General features: G+C 44.6%; 1 protein-coding gene across 14 annotated transcripts in view; it reads left to right on the top strand.

Moving 5' to 3' along the window:
- The window catches only part of TSPAN18 (tetraspanin 18), a 110,911-nt gene that overhangs the window by 86,195 nt on the left and 4,333 nt on the right, over positions 1–20,383 (top strand). For 12 of the 14 annotated variants that reach the window (XR_014585234.1, XM_083838740.1, XM_083838741.1 and 9 more), the window contains 7 exons: positions 1,286–1,375; positions 5,031–5,122; positions 5,876–6,070; positions 11,424–11,498; positions 16,176–16,274; positions 17,409–17,588; positions 20,111–20,194. Coding sequence is in view for 13 of the 14 variants with exons in the window: in XM_083838740.1 (XP_083694866.1) it covers positions 5,060–5,122; positions 5,876–6,070; positions 11,424–11,498; positions 16,176–16,274; positions 17,409–17,588; positions 20,111–20,194 (696 nt within the window). In the remaining variant the exon portion in view is untranslated. The remainder of the gene's footprint in view (positions 1–1,285; positions 1,376–5,030; positions 5,123–5,875; positions 6,071–11,423; positions 11,499–16,175; positions 16,275–17,408; positions 17,589–20,110; positions 20,195–20,383) is intronic. The other 2 variants (XM_083838752.1, XM_083838745.1) reach the window with 1 other exon arrangement.

Below are 20,383 nucleotides of genomic sequence, written 5' to 3'. Positions count from 1 at the left end.
ACATAAAATAAGAGGAATTAAAGCAAAACAAAAGCTCCATGAATATTCATTAAATGTTTTATATTGTACTAGCTCCAGCCACCTTGAAACTCTTTGTTCTCTTCCTGCCAACAACAAACGATAGACTTTTGCTCACAGAAGTCTTAATGGGAGGCAATTTTCAAAGGCGCATTCACAAATGTTTGTGGAAAACAGATGTTAAATACACCCTATCCAGAAATCACGCTGAAATTCTGGCACGCTCGTTCCGGGAGGGAGCAGGGCGAGACCCGGGTGACCTATCTGATGGCTCACAGCTAAGCAGGGGCTTCAGATTATCTGCGAGCATTCAAAACCGGTTTGAGGAGGATGAATTATTCTCTTGCAGGGCATAGCAACCCTACGTGAACATCAGACCCTTGTGGCTCGAGGCGCTATTGGAGTAGCTCAAGGCTGCCCCTTCCCCTCGGGCCCTGCGCCGTGGGGCTGTGGTGGTTGGACAGGCTGAAAAAACAGCGGAGAGGGGGCCGAGACAAAGCGCCAGTCAAACAGGCACGCTCTGCGTGCTGATCTGTGGTCTCACCTCATCTTAGGTGAAGGCTGTCATTAGCACTGTGCAGGCAGAAATTAAAAGGGTACGTTTGCTGAGAAAATTGTTGCTGTTAGCTCAGGGGCAGCGTCGTCCTGCACCCGGGGCCCTCTGCCGGCACCAGTTTCTCTCTGAGTCTTCGGGCAAGCGGTGCTGCGGCTTCACGGCTCCTCTCCCACTGCTCCACAGGCAGTGGAAATGAGGCAGAGGGAGAGGAAGTTGTTTGCTCGGCTTCGCGTGAGAGATGGCAGGGAGGACGAGGGAGAGCGCCCAGCGTCTCAGGCCGTCGCTCCTTACGGCTGTGCTGTGCCTCCCAAAGACACATTCCGTCTTCATTCCTCTGCCTTTTCCATTTTCCCAGTAAATGGGCTGTAAAGTCACAGCAGATTAAAGTTTGTCTAAACCTCCTATAAAATATTGAAGGTGCAGCTGCTATTAATCTAGCACTGTTGTGGTATGAGGTGCATATGCAATGGGACTATAGATTTACATGTGGTCTGTGGGCATTCGAAACACCCCAAACGTCGTTAAAGAGATTCTGAGGAATCAGATCCCTCACTGGGTATTAAAAGCTCTTCATTAGTGCTAATGTACACTAAATTAAGGTGGAAATTAGACCGAGCATATTCATCAGCATGGTGTGTTTTAATAAATTGTGTATTTAACATGATTGTATTTTATTCAGTTCTGCAGTAATTGCATGTTTTTCTATTACAGGGCAAGCTTGGCAACAAAGAGATATATGGGATACACAGACGATTAAAGACTAGAAAAGACACTCTGTGACAAGTCCCAAGATTTGCAAAGGTGAACCTTGTTTATGGTTCTTTCTTTCTGCGTCTCAAATGCTTTCTCTGTGTCTGTCAGGGCTGGTTAGATGTAGCTGTGGTGTGCAGGAGTGGGGTAAGAAGTGCACGGCTTATCTGCTGTCATGTCACCTGCAAGGTGTACTTTGGCAAGTGATCCCTCTTCAGTCTCCCAGTTAAATCTGCCCCTACCCCTGTTTTGTCTAGAGGGGCAGACTGCGTGGAAGTCATACTCTGAGAGGGTTTTCTGGAAGGCACCATCTGTTAGATAAGTTGTGTTAGCAGACTCCACCGCTTTGGTTTAAAAGGAGTTAGATACTGCTTGCAGATAGTGAACATAGAACTGCTTGCCTCCGTGAAGGATGGGAAGCAGCCTGAGCCAAGTCTCCATACCTTCAAGCCAAGGGGCGTGTGCCGTGTTGGTGGGGAGAACTTGAAATATATCTTCTGCTTTTACTTGGTTGCACTGTGTGTAAAATATGAGAGTAGGCGTGAGTTAGCAGCATTTGTTCCTCAAGCCATTGGTTAATATTTTGTAGGAGATGCAGCAGGACTGGTTCTCAGGTCTTTATGTAAGCATTGGGATCAGTTCAATGGACGAGGTCTTCATGCATGATGAAAGCAAGGAGATACTTATGTGAGAAGAAGAAATACATGGACAATGTGATAGAAGATAAGAGATTGAAAAAGTGGTTTGTGTGAGGGTTGGACAACGTGACCTCTAGAGGTCTCTTCCAGTCTTGGTTATGCTGTGATTTCTATCAAGTTGCAGAAACTGAGAGACTCTGATGAGCCATCAGGCAAGTGCACAGTGTCTGAATTGTATGTGGAAAATGGTTCACACACTTGTCTTTGTAGAGGGTAGGAGTAGTAATGGTATGGAAGAAGCAAGAATTGAGACTGGTGATGATAAGGTAGACTGCCACATCTGAGGAATGTTCTTGTTCCTTTTGCCACAAGGTAACTTGGATGCTTTTTGAACAGATGTTGTGAAAAATCTTTTCTCAGTGAGGGTGGTCAAACATTAGAAGAGGTGCCATGGAGACTGGGATATCTCAGCCCTTGGAGATACTCAAAACTTAACAAAATGTGACCCTGAGCAGCCTGCTCTAGCTTTGAAGTTGGAACAAGCCCTGGAATTGGCCCAGGTTGGAGGCAGTGGGTGTTGTACTCAGTGACATCCAGAGGTCCTATCCAACCTACATTTTTCTGTGATTTCATTGCCAAGGCAAAGGTGAAGGAGCAATTGAAGGGAAACTGCAAGTTTCAGTCCAGTGTGAAAGGGATTTGGGGGTAGAGGGAAATTTCAGTGGTAGCAAGGAGAAACATGTAAGTGGTTTTCAGGGGAATGGTTGAGCAGCTGCCTTTAGATATGAGAAGTTCAAGGTAGCTTCAAGGCGTGCAAAAATGAATGTCAGAAGGAAGGAAATAAATGGTGGTTGGAGGACAAAAAAATGCATTGCCTTGAAAAACTAGACTTTATTCCTAACTGATTAGAGCAGCTGGGGCATGTTTCCTGGCTACACTGCCGGGGTTTTTAGCCTCCCCATCACTTGCCAGATAAAATTCATATTAGGGGGAAAATGTTGAATAAGCTGCCTAAGAGAAAGTAGAACATTTATAGCTACATTTCAGACAAAAACAAATGCATCTTATATGTCTCACAGGTCTGAGATGGGACAAGCCAGGGAAAGCATCTGTCAGCCGCTGTCTTCTGCAGTTCTCACTGTTAATGTTTGCTTAGCATTAAATGTCTCCTGCAGAGGAGAACTTAATCTGTCACAAATTTGAGGCCTGGAGGAGGGGAGAGATGATATTTTTAAAGGGTAGATTAAGACGTATGCATTCAGATTTTATCTCACTTGCATCAGTGTGCAGTAAGAGTAACTTAAAAAAAATTGCCTTTTTTTTGTATGGCTTAAAAGTGGAAGGAAAAAGCAGCTCTGTGGGTCAGGATTGTCCTTTCATGTTCGTTATTTTTTTCCTTGCAGACTGTGATCCAGAGATATTTTGAGCTAATTAGTAAGGCAGCAGTTGCCACAAATGGTTTGGTAATGACATTGTTTGTAAGGAACATTGTTTGCATTTTGCTTGTATTGTTTGTAAATAGCATTTGTTATATACCCTTCCAAGTCAGGAGCACTACTACTTGTATGAACTAGATGGTAACGCATGGCAGATACGCTGAAGTGGTTGAGCTCTGGCTTGAAACAGTTGTAAGTGCTCTGTAAGAGGCCATATCATGCTTTTGATTGATCTGCCCTGTTTTAATCGGCACAGTCAAAGGATCCAGATGGTGAGCTTTCATGTGCTGTTTGGGGATCTGTGTGCTCAGACGAAATTGGAAGGGGTTCATCCTGCTGCTACGTGTGGGTCTCTCCGAGCTGTAAGTTCCAGTACTGACAAAGACACTCAGGGCTCCCAGTTCTCAGATCAGATCAGTGGGTTGGCATTTTTTGAACGTTTGTGTTCAGCTCTTACGATGTGAATCTCTGACAAGCTCTGTTCCTGGCTTCCCAGCCCAGGCCTCGTGCTGTCGCCAGTGACACACTTCATTTGAACATCCTGAGCTGGAGGGCTTGCAGGATTTGTGAGCCCACTAGGAGTGTTCCCGGCTTGAAGCACAGCACGGTGAGCTGGGTTGCACTTACTTGTTTTGCTGTGTGAAGCATGGTGATTTTAGAAATCACAAATCTGAGCCCAGCAGCGCCACTGGGAACAATTTCTGGCCCAGGTAAACAGGGGAGCCCTCGCTTGTCAAAGCTGAGTGTGTATTTGTTTCTGCTGCTCCCAGGTTACTGAGGCTGCATGACCCTACCAGCCTTGGCAGTGATGTTTTCAGGACCTGACTGCTCAGTAGCTGAGCTGGTGAAAACCTTGTATAATTTCTGTTTTAGTCTTTCGAGTGGATTGAATGTACATTGCTAACATCATATAATTGGATGTAGGTCTATTTTGGGAAAGGCATTTGCTGTGGTGAAGGGGAAAGAGCTGGCTTAAGAAGCATGCAGGCTTTGGGAGGGCTTCTCTAGAGAGCTTAGCAAACCTTTGCCTCTGTGTTTGCATGTGTAAGCATCCATCTGTGCAAGGTGCAGTGACTGCATTAGCTTCTGTTTCTGTGAAGGTTTTACTATTTTATGTATTCGTTTGTCTGTCCCTGTAGGGTGCTTGGTGATATAATTGCACATTGAGACACAGTCATTTCTTTAAACAGCAAGCTTTTGGGGGCAGAAACTTTCTTCTAATGTAACCTTACCTAGTGAAAATTTGTCGCTGCTCTTCCATTACAAATACTGTCCTAAGCAGTTTGTGGTCTAACTCAGGTGTATCAAGATTCAAAAATGACATTTTTTTTTCCCTGTGATTAAAAACTTCCCAGCCCAGCTCCTCTAACCCTCTAAATTTTTCCCTGAAACATTTTTCTGCTCTTTCTTCTCTTGTAACCTTCCTCTTCCCACCTGCATTCTCCTCTACACCTGGAAGAATGCAAAGAGAATTAGCAGTGAACTTTCTCTCTTATTAGCCTGCTCTATGGTACCCTGTTCGGCTAAGAAATGAGCCCTTCTGTACAATGAACTCCACAGGGTCTGGGGGCAATACAAATGGAGATTATCCTATGTCATTCAGTGTGCTAAGGGAACGCTGGTGTTTTGCAGGAAGAATTGGATCAAGCAGCCTGAAGACCATGGAGGGAGACTGTCTGAGCTGCATGAAGTACCTGATGTTTCTTTTCAATTTCTTTATATTCGTAAGTATTTGGAATCTACTTTCTGTCCTGCATCCTCCTGTTCCCAGCAGCCTGCTACTCCCCAACAGAATACACTGTAATTTGGTAAGGTTGCCAAAAGATGCCCTCAGCTTTGCACCAGCAATCACCGAGGGTTTTTTTATGGCAGCCAAAGATGCTCAGACGTTCAGCAAGGCAGCACAGCGGTCCCTGTTGTCTGAGTTATGGCTGTCCTTGGCAAGGGACACCAGTGGGAAAGCTCTAACTACTGGTGTATGTGGTCTAACCTTGAATGGCAGAAGAGGTTTTGACTAGGAAACAGTCATTATCCTACCACACAGAGAGTCGTTCTTGGTGACCCGTGTTGCTGTTGCCTTTGGCAGTAAGGGTGGGAGCACCCAGCCACTCTGCCCGGAGTGGGGCAGGCATCCCGTGTCCGGGAGGGTTCTCGTGTGCTGCTTCGCTGGTCTGTCCCCTGCAGACGTGGCAGCAACTTGAGATGCGATCTTTCAGCGTTAGGCAGGGAATCAACAGTTGGTAGAGTGAAGTGTCGAGAAAGAAATGTGTTTTTGCTGCAAATGTTTCATTTAGTTAGCAAGAGACACTAAGAGCAGCATGTCAGCAGTCACCTGCTCAGCAGATAATGTGTGTCACAGAGAAACACAGATTCTCCAGAACACCTCTGATCTAAAGATACTACTGAACTCAGTCTTCCCACAGCAGTTGCTTATGTTGACCTACCTCCCTATTTCTTCTCTCGTTGTGCCGTGACAGCTGGGAGGAGCGTGCCTGCTGGGAGTTGGGATCTGGGTCATCGTGGATCCAACAGGTTTTCGAGAGATAGTGGCTGCCAACCCTCTGCTCTTCACCGGAGCCTACATCATGCTGGCTATGGGAGCGATGCTCTTCCTGCTGGGTTTCCTCGGCTGCTGCGGCGCCATCCGTGAGAACAAATGCCTCCTCCTTTTTGTAAGTGTCCTTGCACCTTCTGTTGGCCTTTTGGTGTTTCCCAAGAATGGGGGAGACTTTTTCATTGAATAGATTATGCTGTGATAAGTGCGTGAATGGATGTCCATTATTGTAGCCATTATTGCCTTAGATATTAAATAGACTTAGGACACTTTTACTAGCGAGGCAGAGAATTTGCTTCTTCCCCGCACCAGGCTTGAGTCCAGTGGGTGTGGAGTCTGGGAGCATATTTTGACTTTGTTAAGTTTTGTCTCAAAAAAATATTTTTTTTATTTTTTTTTTAACTTTTATAAAATGACCAAAAATGATTCACTCTTGTCCATCTGTCCATCCAAAGCCCTCAGCTCCACCCGTAGATTGCTTCCTCACTGGTTCAAAAAAAAAAAAGCAGAGAACACGTAGGGTGGAACATCTGTGTAATGGAGCCCCCCATGTCAGCAAAAATGCCCAGCTCAGAACTGGCTGACAGCATTGCATTGCAGTTCTCAATACGTGGTCACTCCTTTATGCAGTCTACTTTGCTTCTAAAATGAACCACATTTGTGATTTTCAGGCAATTTTCCCCGTGAATGATAGGGTTACATTTCAGCCCATGTGGTCATCACGTAATGTTTACAAAGAGCTAGCCACTAAAATAAGACTTTTTTGACCTCTGCCATAAATTCTGATACTACAGGGTTTCCAGCCGTTATCTCTTAGCAGAAGACATTGCCAATTATGCGTCAAAACACAAAGCTCTATAGTTTTATTTCTCACTTTTGTCAAATGTGACCTTTTGTTTCTCCCTCTGAGTCTGTTGGTTTGTTTTTATTTATGTTTGTTTAAGTCTCCCTTTTACAGTGTTTTGTCATGATTGTATCTTGCACAGCTGCTTCACAGTGTGAAACAGGCTTGTCTCTTAACAGTACAGGAAAGTCCACTTTTTTAAAAAGAAAAACATTTTTTTTTTCTTTGAGATCAGCCCGGCTCCACTGAGATAAATTCTCTCTGGCACTTTGCTTGCCCACCCCTTGAATTCATGACCTGCACATGAGAGCCCTTCTCCGGAAGCCATTGTGGGTTTGATCTCTAGTAACTCATCTCAGAAGTAAATCAGAAAACTAAATATATCACTTGTGAAGTCAGGGAAATCTACCTGAAGGAATCTCAGAAAATGTGAAGAGTCAGGCCCAATGAGCCTGACGTTAACTCCAGAGCCTGTCCCAATCAGATTAAAAACTAGCAGTTATGTTTAAGTACCGAGTATGTTTAAGTATGAGAAATACTGATTGAAAATGAATGAGAAACAAATATCTTCAATTTGGACCACATAAGCTGCGTACAGATTAAGGAATCTGGCTACAAAAGGGACTTCTGATCCATGCTCTTCCCTGATTTAGCATCACTGAAGTCAGTAGCGTTACACCACAGTTTGAGTGTTCCTCCAGGTGTTTTAGTTATATTCCAGTGCACTCAATTTTGTGGTTATTACTTTTCTGACTCATAGAAGTAATTTCGAGCCCTGCTGCTTTATTTATTTATTTTTATTTTTATTTTATACTTGGAATGTGAGAAATATATGGGCTGTAAGTAATGCCTGGGACTAGCAGGAACTCTAAAAATAATCACTGGATGAGAAATTAGCACTCCAGCCTGAGCAGGGCTTCTGGTGTCAAAGTCAACTCTTGTAACCTGCCATCCGTTGTCCGGTAGCAGCAAAGCACTTGCACAAAGACCTGTGCTGATACCAAATGAGGAGAAATATTTTGCTCGTTTCTGCTTTTTTGGGGCCACACCAGCTGACCTTAAAAAGCATGAAAGATCTGTGAAAGCAGAAGTCTGATGGGAGTAAGTTTCAGGCATAGGAAAGGCAAACCATTCATGAGCCTATGCCAGCGAGACTGGAAATACTGTTGCGGAACTGAGAGTGTTAGGCTTTAGAGGTGGTGCTTGGGGAGAAGTTGCCTGATCAAATCAAGTCCGCTTACAAAGTTGTTAAAGAATTGATGAGCCAGAGCTGCTCAAGTGAGATTTCACAGTGATGCATAATGTATATCTGAAGCTTGCAGTCTAAATGTAAATAGAGGATAGAAGGGACGAGACAGATGCACACACGCATGTTCTCTAAGTTCTGGCTTCTGTATTTGCAAGGCCATTTATTTTACCTTAAGTTGCTTGTCTTTTGAGGAAAAAGCAACACCCCACCACCACCACCACTGAAAAATCACTGTGGAGCCTAGCATGTTGCCTTAAGCACAAGGCTGTGAAGTGTTTCTAGATTTCCCAGCATTTGAACCTGACTCACAAAAAGCAACAAACATTGTGTTCTAAACTGAAGACTGACTGAATTCTGGATTGTCCTAAAGACCCTATGGCTGCAAAAGAACACCATAAAAATCAGAGTCCAGAATGCTGGTGAATGTACAAAAAATAACGTGCAAATATAAATATTTTTTTTCATTTTGACACGATTGAATTCAAGTCTGCAACAAGAACAGTCTATGTTAGCTTGATTTGGCTTAGTTGTGAGCGCAAAGAGTTCTGCACTCTTGTAAAATAGATGCAGTAGCCCCTAAAACTTTTCAGCATGAAAATGTGTGTCCTTTGGGTTAAAGGACAGTGGCTGCTCTTTCCAGAACAGCATTGCTGAAACTGGAATGGCAGATGTGTTGCGAAAAACGAACGTGAAATGCTGATTTGTGGAAACTTCTGACAAATCGAGAGCCATCACCAGGAGCTGAGACGAGGTTTTTGACCAAAATAGGAGACACCACTTCCAAGGATGTTCAGGCCCTCACCTTGGATGAAGATGGTACCTGTATTCAAGTGCTGGGTCTCAGGCATGAATTTAAATGTGAGGAGGCTGCCTTGTCCCATACACTGCACTGACCAAGTGGCTGTTTAGTGCTGTCACATATCAGTAATTGCTTAATTTAATTCTGGGAGGCAAAACATAATAAGCAGATTTAGCCCTTCCTTAAAATGCAGAATGTGAGCAAGTTCTGAAACACTGATGATCCATCTCCTTTTTCTCATCAGCCCTAATGGCTGCTCATGTTTTTTCTACAATAACTATTTCAAATCTGTAATGGTAATGCAGACTACACAATGTAAGTGTAAATCAGTTTGGGAATGATAATGAAGCTTATCAGACAGAATCTGGGAATGGCTGCTTCCACTTCTGCACAGACCTGTGCTGGAGCTCGGGTGAATGTGTGTCTCCTAGTAATCAGTAAATGAAATGCAATTAGCAAGGTGATGGGATTAATCACTTGATCACCACCTTAGACCTCTTAGTGACTATGCTGAGATCCCTTGATGGGTGATGATGTGGATTTGCAAAGCGTGGTTCATCCTCATCACTTGTTCTTTGCCCTCCTATGGTGAAATTAAAAACAGAACAGTCTCTGAGCAGGAAAAAAAGAAGCCACACGTAAAACTCTAGCAGTAAGAATAAATTACAGTTAACTAGTTCAGCAAATCAAGCCACGGCATTCTGTTAGCAGCCTGAAGTCCCTGTCCATCTGACTCGTCTTGTTTGTCATTTGAGCCTGGGAACCTTTTCTTTTGTTTCCATTGCAGAGGCAGGAAGACAAATGGGACCGGGTAGTGTGTGCATTTTTCCAGTGGGGAAAAATCACTTACAGCTCTGATAATTGACACCAAAAGAACATTTTCACGTTTCAATTAGGTGGTCTGAATTTTCTCTCCATTACCAGAATACATGGTGCTCAGCATTCCAGACATCGTTTATAAATCATTGCTTGGGGATCTTAATAGTACTTCTGGCCCCATCTGCCTTCCTTCTGTTTCAGAAGGACCTTCAATAGCCTTCTTATACAGGAAAAAAAAAAATCAGATTACTTTTGTGTTTATTCCTACTTGTTGCTTCACCCACTTTGATTGGTAACTTGTACCAGATGTTTGTTACCTTACATATGATGCAGTCTTACTGGGTTCTCCATTCACATGGAGCCAAAACCTGACATCATTTCCAAATGGTCACTCAGTCTGGTAAAGTCATCTTCGAGCCTGTGGTCTAATTCTTGGGATCCTTAAATTTTAGAAGGATCTCAACTAACGTTCAAATGGTAATGTCTTTGTGTGACTGTAGGAACATAAACCATGCCCATCTAGTTCAGACTTACCTCAAACCTAGTATTTTGTCTCCAGCAATGGGACTAAGCGTCATTTCAGGAGAGATGTGAGCCGAGCCACTTTCGGCTCTGTTCCTCTGAGTTCCTCAGCACCAACGTTAGTTGTTTGAAGCATGTTAGAGGACGCATCTCTGCCTCTTTGCTTCAGTGTTTGTTATGGGCTGAACCAGCATCAAACGGCTGTGAGGCGTTGGTGTAACTGGGAATCAGTCCTAAAGAGTGTGAATCGTGAGCTCTTTGACATCAGCAAGTGCTTGCCTGCCCTGCGAGATTTGTTCCCTTCAACGCTCTTTTCTTTTCCGAGTTGTACCTCAGGTGGGCCAGCTGTCTGTGCTGCCTCTGGGCAGGGGGTCCCAGCGCTCATCCTGGGCAGGAAACTCCACAGCACCTGAGGGATCTCGGCAAAAAAGGCCCTGGGGACGCTTCCCTCCCAGCACAGCATCAATCTCTGTGGGGATGAGGCCTCCTAGGTCTGACTGACTTCTGTGGGGTGCGTGAGGAAGGCACGGTGAATCGTTCTGGCCTGGTAACAGGAGAACAGCAGCTGAGTGACTGATGTACCTAACTCAGTACCTAACCCCATTGTGCGGAGGGGGATGCTGTTAACCAAGGCTGATTTTCTCCTGAAATGGAGAATGCTCCAAAAAGAGTCCATTTTTGGTCATCGGTGTAACTATTTCGGTAACTGCCTCCATCCACACGAAATGAGCCATGGTTATATTACAGGACAGCTGTTCATGTTGTGGTGAGCAGGGGTGTGCGTGTGTAGGTGTGTGCATGTGATGGGCTACCTGCATCAATTCCCCTCACTGTGTCAGGACAGTTTAACCCTATTTGAGCATCTACACAATCATATAACCTTTTCCATCAAAGGAGGCTTTCCTGTTTTAACCTGATGCAGATTTATCAGGGGATGATAAGGATCCTTAGCACATAAGCCTTATCTGCTTTACCCATTAGAACAAGCCAAAACGTGCTGTGAGCTCCCGTGTCCTGTGATATGATCAGAGGAGGGGCTGTGACTGCCCCAGGTTATTGTCTCGTAGTTTTGTGGGGGTTTTTTTTTGTTTGTTTTGTTTTGTTTTAATTGGCAGGAAAATAAATTTCCTCAGTTATATTTTCCATGTCTTTGGTGACTTGCAAAACCTTGTGTTCCTAATGCCTGTTGCATGCATATAATGGTATGTCTCTTTTTTTCTGTATCTTCTCTCTCGTAGTTCTTCATGTTTATTTTGTTAATCTTCCTGGCGGAGCTCTCAGCTGCAATCCTGGCTTTTATCTTCAGAGAAAATGTAAGTATCCTATGGTGGGCAAAATATGAACCCCAGTGGGATTGTACCCAGCTGGAGCGTGGTGTTCAGATGGTGGCTGATAGGGACTGTTTGTTTCAAATGCCAACAAACCTGCTTCATTACTATCTTCAGGCTGCAGAACTGCCAGCAAGCCAGTGAATGCTAACTAGTCTGGCATGTGCAAGGTGGATAGTTTATGTAAAAAGATATATATGCTGGGGGACCACTTAAGTCCTGGAGTTTTCAGTCTTCTTGGTTCTTTCACAGCCAAACCAAGTGCATGTTCCATCAGGGAGAAGCTTTATAATAAAGTCACACTAAGGTTAAAAGCACTGTTTTCTTTTTTCAATATAGCATATGTTTAATATTAATATTAGTAGTGAAACCTCCCGTTTCCCCAGCAGAGCCAATGCTTGCTCTGTCTGCTGTGCTAAAAACTCTCTTGTGCATCTTTTAATATGTTCTTGAATTTTCATCTTCTGATACTTGCCAGATTCCTCTCAGTGCTGCTTGTAAGATACGCCCTCTAGCCTGCTCTGACCAAGTCTCCCCATGTCCCTTTTTGAGTCTCATCAATGGTTCTCTTGCACGTTGCCTTGCTTACAAATTTCTAATCCCTCTCTCCACAGCTTTATATGGTGTAGCCTTTCTCTACACTGCTCCGTGCATATCATTATATGCCAATCATGCCCCCCATGCTAGTAGTAAGCGTCACCTCATTGTTTCTCAAACCTGCAGGAGTCTCTGCATTTTTTCCACATCCCCACATGCAAGAAGAGCCTGACTGAAGTAGGTCTGTCCTTCTCAAGGCAGCCCATCTTTGAAATACGACTCTGAGTGATGGCAGTGACAAAACGTCAGCTAGTGATGGTGGTCACTAGTTAGTGACTGTTAGTTTTTATCTTGTTTGTTTGGCATCTGCCAGCAGTAAGAGAACTTAAAGGGCTGTATCGATTGTCACAGAGGTGTAGCACGAGCAAGTAAGGACCTTTTAAAATGATGATAAGATTTTGACTTTCTTGAGCCAGGATATACTTTTAGTTTTATTCACATTAAGAGATTTTGGTAAGCAAAGAATCAACACTTACAAAGCTCACGGCAAAACAGTGCGGTGTTTGTACAGCAGGATAGTCTGGGGAGAGGTAGTGGGAGAATTTTCTTCCCCTTTATAAGCTGGTGGTCTTTTGTCTTTGCATTGGATTTGAACAGTGGGGAAAAAACGTCACTTTGTACACAGTGTGGGCGCCCCATTACAGCCTCGGCTTTGAGACCATGCCTTTGTGGGAATAGCTACAGCTCTGTAAATAGGCTGCAGCCCGGGGGGTCTGGTGTGTTCTGGTCATTACAGCTCTGCTGTTAGGAGCTCTGAGGGAATTCCTTTGGTACAGCACAAGCAGCAGACCGCACACGTAGAAACGCCTCGCGCCCGTGCGCTGCCCTGCAGGCCCAGGTACGATCTTCACGGAGGGGAGATAACGCACTGCCCGGTGAGCCAGGTTTGTGGGGAGCTTAGGAAAGGCACAAGGAACAAAATGTGTCCTGTGAGTGGGACGGCTGTGCCTTCTTCCCTCAGCCACGAGAGTCCTGCGGAGCATCGGGATCTTCCATTCCCTGGCAGCCGTGGGACGTGCGGGGACGTGGTACTCACCAGATAAGATCGCAGTGGTTATTCTAGACTTCCGTGACATCTGGTGATGGTTCGTGAGGCAAAACTTGCAGGGGAGCAAGCTACTCTGCTGTCTTTCCTGAGCTTGTCTCGTTTGCATCGCCAGCTTCCCACTCTGTCAGAATGACTGACAGAAAAGGCAGAAATGGGAAGAAATGCAGAATGTCAGGATCCCAACATAGCTGGAGATAGCTCTACACAGAAGTTAAACTCAGAAAATTCTTGTTGTTTGTCCTCTCTTAAGGTTTCTTCTGAACAAGAAACTTGTTTTGCTGTTGCTGTATATTTTGGTGGTAGCTCCGCTGGCTGGGTAACTGCTTGCAGCTAATTCTGCTGTTATCTTTGGGTTAGCCGGATGGCTGGGTAGAATGCCTGTGGGGTGATCTCCCAGTGACCCCGTGTCAGGAGGAAGTCTTCACAGCAGACATTTAAAGTCAGGTTCAGATGTGCTTTTCTCTTCCCTGTGAAACAAGAAGTTACTTTCAAGGTTTGCAGTGGTAAGTGCACATTTGGGCAACCGACGTTTCCTGGAAGCCTACCAGGTTCAGTGATGGTCATTGCACCGGTCCCTACGGCTGTAGCTACGCTGGGTGTAGAAAATGAGACAAAAGAAAAGGGCATGCTCTGTCTGCTCGCTTTACAGATAATGTTTGGTGCAGTTTTCTCTTGTATGGTTTTACGTGCAAACTAGCTCCCCAACACACAGCAGAGTTAACTTATTAATAGCTGTGGGAGTAAAAGAAATTTAGACACAGAAGGAAGGGAGAAAAGAGATGTTTGCTGTTGAGATTGGACGTGAGAGGAAGAGTCAGTGAAGCACAGTGTGGTGGTGTCTTCATTCACTGGTGGTCACTTCATGCACTCGTGTGTAAATATACGTGCTGTTTCTGTACAGGAGATGTTCTCCCCTGAACAGCTAGGAAAGAACACGACTGAATGGCTCTTTATTGCTCGTGGCTGTGGCTGATATATCTGCTTTGTCAGAAGCGTGTGTGGAAGATCTCATTTTATTACTAGGTCCTTTTCTCCCTTCTGAACAGTGCTTGCACAGTACTCCAGTGTGCACAGACTTGCCTTCAACAACAGGGGGACCGTGGACATGCGTGAAAGACCGTCTTACTGACTGTTGTCCTCCTTTGTCAGCAATTTTTTAACAGAATAAAGACACTTCTGCTGATCGATTTTTAACGTTTTTCTGAACTTCAGATGCTCAGGACAAACAGTTTAAGAACAATGAAATGGAATCAGTTATTTTCCTGGCAGACTTACCCTTCCAGCACTAGGCTTTGTTTTGGGCCAAGTCTCGTAAAAATCTCACACAAACTCTGAACAATTTCCTCTGGGATTGCTGCTGTCAAAATAAAGGTTTCACTTTATATTTAAATGACTCTTTTGTTTTAGACCCGGCCAAAGGCAGCCGGCTGGGATTATTACCAACTGTAATATCAGTTTCAAAGTCTGTGCTTCAGAAACAGACAAGCATCAGAAAAATGCGCTGCTGTCTCTGCAGGCGAGGATGCTGGGTGGGTAAAGTATGCAGAGAGGGAAGGAAAGGAGAAGACTGAGGGCATGTTTCTGCATCTTCAAGCCTAGCCTCCCCTTAGTGCACCAAATTCCCAAAGGAAAATGCCAGTCCTCTATGATCCTCTGGTATTTGAATATTTTTGGAAGCAAAAAAAAAAGAGTTAAAACGTGTGTCTTACAAAAAAAAAAAGTGATTTAGGAACTATCTCATTAAAAGGTAATGAGATTTAGGTCCCTATGCCATACAAGTTTTTGTGACAAAGTTTTACCTAGTGTCAATGTAGTCATTAAGTTTTGCCTTAGTTTGTATCTGTAAAAGAGAAATCAATATTAAGTGGTGCTCTGGGTCTTTTAAAGAATGACCACAGACTTCTTGGCTCTCCTTAAGTTTTGTAATAGAGTTACAAAGGAAACAGCCAAGTTTGTGCTTGTGCTTTTGTGCCCACCCCATACATCTCATGCATATGTATGTGTATGTGTGGTATTTCACGTTGCATATCAAGAACCTGAAACCAACTCATTGCAGATGCACTAACACATACTGCTACACTGTGTGAACAACAGGAAAAAGGAAAAAAAAAAAAAAGAAAGAAAAAAAAAAAACCTCTCTCTTGAGCAGCTTAATTCCCAATCCTGCATGTGTGTAACACTGAGGCTTTGCACTGGCATAGAGATTGAGTCTGTGTAGATCACAACTCAGAAGGTATTTTAGCCAAGGGCCCACACAAGTCAAGGCCTATTGGGAGCCTGAAAAGGGGATTCCTTGAAGTTTTCATCCTGAAGTGATAGAAAGGGCCCAAGATTGAATCAAAGTATTCAATTTAACAAGACTATTAAGTTTGAATATTTACTAGTCCCCCAGAGAGTGATTCTATGTAAATGTAATTTCAAGGTGTCTAACTTTTTGAGGAGAGTCTGAGCAGAAATGTTGGCTTGGTTTTTCTATTTTACTATAAATGTAAACAGGAGTAAATGAAATTCCATTAGTTTTTATTGTTGACCTTAGGAAAAAAATGTTTAAATTATCTAAACACTGGAAATATAAAGGGGATTTTTTTTCTTCACATGTGTGGGTGAGTTTAGATAATCTAAAGCATTGTCAGGGAAATGGTCTTTTTTCTGATTTGTAAGTTGACTTGAACATTTCATATTAATTCCATGTGTTTTAATCCATTTTCATTCCCAGCAAGTTTGGTATTAGGGCTTGATTCTCCTTTCTCACACATGGAGTTCCCCTGATGCTAGTAGGAAGGTAACTGGTTTGAAATGAAAAGTGAGGGGAAAATCATGCCTTGATTGCAGACCTTGAGTAGTATAGTAAGTTAAGATACTATTTGGATGTGGATTTGAAGATCTCTCTAAAATCTGTTTTAGTCTTGTGTTAATTTATGAAATGCTTTCAAATAGCCCTGAATATTAAAAGATGTGCTTTAAAGAGAGAAGTTGGCAGTAACCCTTTGCATTTCCATTGTCTCTGTGTGTTTCAGTTGACGAGAGAGTTTTTCACCAAGGAGCTGAAGAAGCATTACCTGAGGAACAATGACACGGATGTCTTCTCTGCCACCTGGAACTCTGTTATGATCACGGTAAGTCAGGCCACGCCAGCCCCATGCTGCTGGTGGTCAGCTATCAGTGCTGTGCTCAGCCAGCACCCTCAGCTCGCCTGGCTGTTCAGCCTGCTCCAGCCACTCCGTTGTGTCAAGCACAGCACCAGGGTTTGTGGTGGCAGTGGTGGGACAAAGGTGACAATTCATCTGGCAGCCAGGCTTTCTCGACACGAGCTGCCATTGGTACTGTTCCCAGCTCACAAAGCTAGAACTAGTGCTAACTAATGGTTTCTTACTACAGCCTGTTAAATGAGTTGGTAGGCGACAGATGAGGCAGGGGTATGCCTAATGGAATATTTTCAAAGTAGAAATATTTGCAATCAAAATTGATTTTGTTATTACAGTCCTAATCAGGCGGATTAAAGATTGGCTGTGTCATTGGAATTGGAATTTTTCTTATCTACTACAAGTTGTTCCTTCCTGTCTGCTGCAAGAAGTTGTGTGTGCTTGTGTTTGTGTGTACATACATGAACTTTGGGCTCAGTGCAGCCCACGTTGTATCTGTTCAAGAATGAAGAGTAAGATGTCAGGCTCTGCAGATGAAAAGTCAATTTTAATCTTATAAGAAAAAGATGATTGCTGCCCTTCATGCTGATTCAGGATTTTAATGAAGACATTTCCTTTTGCTGACTGAAAGGAGACAGACTATGACTTGAATCCTTAAAAAGGACCTGACTTGAATTCTAAAAAGGGAGCTTTCTTGGATCACCTAGCAGTGCCTTTGAACAGCAACAATCCTGACCATTAGCTATGGGAGAACGGGCAGTCGGGAGCCTGGATTGTACTGTTGGCTCTTTTACAGACTTGCTGGGTGATCTCAAGCAAGTCATTCTGGATGTGCTCCAAAGCCCTGTGTAGATCATGGCAATATTCCCAGCGGTACCTTAGAGTCTACAGTGTGACATGGGAACAGTGGGACTTTATAAAGAGGCTTTGATGAAACAGAAGCTCCAAGGTACAAGCATAACACACTTTATTGGAAACAGCAATTGTTTTGTCTCTGCTTTGACTAAAGCTTTGATCCCTGCAAAAATAGGTCTTTGGGAGAATTCTGGTATCTCTTTTCAGGGCAAAGCATAAACTGTCTTCCTTTTTTTCCATGCCTCTCTCTAGTTTGCCTGCTGTGGAGTGAATGGACCAGAAGATTTTGAAGCTGTCCCCCATCTTCCAAACTCCTCTTTTGAAGAGGCAACACCAGAGGCTTGTTGCCAGCGAGAACTCCAGAGCCGGGAAGGGATGTTTGTTAACAAGGAAGCCTGCCTCACAGGCATCGAGAGATTTCAGAACCGACAGGTAAGGGGAGCCAAATGCCAGGAAAAGGAGGTGTGGGAGCTGTGGGTGGGTAGTGAAGATAGCAGGTTGTGCCATCCTGACTGCAGGTCAGCTTGCAACTGTGCTTACACTGATAACAGCTTTTGAAGTCACGGATATATCTGACTCTGAAAATCCCCCTCCATTGTGTGGACTGCTAAGTCCATGCTGTGCTGTATCAGCAGAAATAATGGAAATTTTCCCAGGGGATTAAGAGGTGGGGTAGAAGTTTATGTCAGGCTTTACTGTGGCTCTGAAGGTTAGTACTGTCTCTGAGAAGAAGTTAATTGGCAAGCCAGCACAGGTCAGTGATGATGGGATGAATTTGCCTCTTACAGGCCGTGGTAGGGGCTCCAGTTTAGTTCGCAAAGACTACTCATCAACACCATATTCAACTAAGAGATTGAGGCTTAAACAGCCACAGAAAACCATGTCTGCTTCCCAAGGGAGAGAAGTATTGGAAAGCTGTGTTTCTCTGCCCTTTTACTGATTACAGTAAAAAGGGGGCTTTTCTTTGAACAGGTCTCTTGACTTAGCAGTTCTTTTCTATGCTAGACTAGAACAAGGCAATTCAGAGTAAAGTCGTCGACACTGATACCACCAGCCGTGTTTCTTTATATTTTTCCCAAGACCTAAAGTTTCAGAAACTTTCTAGCAAAGTTCTTGACTGTGTTCATCTCGGCATTCACAAGTCAGCTGAACTCTGTACTGACTGCGTGTCTAAGCCTCCTTTTCTCTCCAGGCTAAGCAGCGGTCCTCTTTTCAGCACATGAAAGCAGATTGTGAAAGGGAGTAAAGGAGTTTGGAAGCAGCGCATGAGCTGTTCCTTGTCTGGCAGCTGGAAACGGTTGGCAAAGGCACGCTGGGTGAGAGATCATAGCAGACAGCACCATACTGCATCTGCCAGGTCTGATTGCCACGAATAGACAGGGAAGAGAGAGAGAAGGAGAGATGACAAACAGCAGGGAGGAGAAAGAAATGCATTTTGAGAAACAGGGATAAAGCTGATTTAAAAAAAAAAAAAAAAAGCTTTCCCTAAGCAGTAATGCTGAGGCCTAACACTTCTATGGGAAGAGTTTTTCTGTGAGCCCTTGTCACTACAGTGTGTTGCTGGGAGAAGCTGTGTGCACAGAAAGCGTCACCAAGCGCAGAGCAAGGCATTTATATAAAATGGGAGAACTGTTGCTGGCTCTGTTCAGGCATTGCTAGAGCAAAGTCAGGCTCTTGGGAAGCCGTGCTGGCAGGACAGTGCTGGACACGTTTGTGCTCACCCCGTTCTCACCCAGCTGAGCAGGGCATGCTGAAAGTTGGTTTAAGGTTGGAGTTCAACATGCACCCAGACGTTTTGTTGCTGCGCTGGATGCTTCTTCACAAAAATTGGGCTGGAAATATGACAGGAACAGAGCTGCAGCTGAGCAGCCTCATGGTGACAAGAGAGTGATTTTAATAGCTTGGCTACTGCCCCAAAATGGCCTTCAGTCCCTGGGGCTGTGTCACAAGTGGGTCCCCTCCGCGCTTTCCCTTGCTTTCCTCTGTGTTTCACTCCCAGCGAGTAGGGTCTGGGATGGACACCAGCATGTAAGTGTCATGCCATTTTTGCAATTCAGACATTTTCTTTTTGGGTGAAAGCACAATAATCAGGTGAATGAAACATGCCAGATACATGGATGGGACTACACATCTGTGTTTGCATGTGTAAGTGGACAGGAGAGGTACTTTTTACATCGGACGAACTGCAATGTACTTCTGTCTTTATACGTGACCTATTTGCAGAAATTTGCTGGTGGGTTGGAATTTTAGGCTGGGAGAACTGAGGCCAGGATAAGCTGATGATTTCCAGAACCATCCTAAAAACTTCTCAGAGGATCTGCCTGCTGTTAATTGTGTGAGCAGTAACAAATGACATTAAAGATGATGGTAGCTCTGCTGCAGAAATGGAAGGATTACAGCGGTGCATGGCCATGAGTTCTTAATGACTAATTCTCCTATATTCAGAAGATCAGCAAGTGTTCATCCATGCTCCTGCTGGGGGAAGGCACAGAGGAAAGGTCCCAGGGTGTGAAATAGCTGCTGGCTGTGACTGAAATACAAGTCAAGAATCTCTTGCCTTGGCTTTAAATAAATAGCCTGTATCCCCAGTCAGCCTCAGCTGCCTGTCATATGCCCAGAGGGCCCTTTCCTTTGTACTTAGTCTCTCCCCTCTGCAGATGAAATGTCTCTCCCCTGCTGCTCCCCTCTGTTCTGCAAGAAGTCACAATTCCTCTTGGTCAGTGAGGGCTTGTGTGTGTGGATTACTCCCATTCCACTGCAGCAAAACCTTCCCCTCCCTGCCACTGTCACGCTGGTTCCTGCCCGCCTTGCTGTGGGGCTGGGTGGGGGAGTGAGAGGGAGCCACGCTTTCGGTTCCTGGGTCTGACAGCACCTCTTGTACGCATGAGGGCTGTGCTGCGAGAGCAACGCAGCGTGCTGCTCCGTGTTTCTCACCATGTATTTGTCCTTCCTAGGGCTGCTACACCGTGATCCTGAACTCCTTTGAGACCTACGTGTACCTTGCGGGAGCCCTTGCCATCGGAGTGTTGGCCATCGAGGTACGGTTGTGTGATAAGGAAACGAGCGGTGTCAGTGGATGTCCGGCTGCCAGGCAGGGAGCTGCCCCTGCAGCCTGCGGACGGGTTATCAGCTTCTGCTTTTAATTGCCTAGGGAGAGATGGGCGCTTGGTCCCTTGCCACAAGAGGCAGGGAAATAACCTCTGCTGCAAGCCTGCAGTGCCGCCTCG

This window comes from Anser anser, assembly GCF_964211835.1.
Source record: "Anser anser genome assembly, chromosome: 5".
Classification (NCBI taxonomy): domain Eukaryota; kingdom Metazoa; phylum Chordata; class Aves; order Anseriformes; family Anatidae; genus Anser; species Anser anser.
This window is presented reverse-complemented; position numbering and strand designations above follow the sequence as displayed.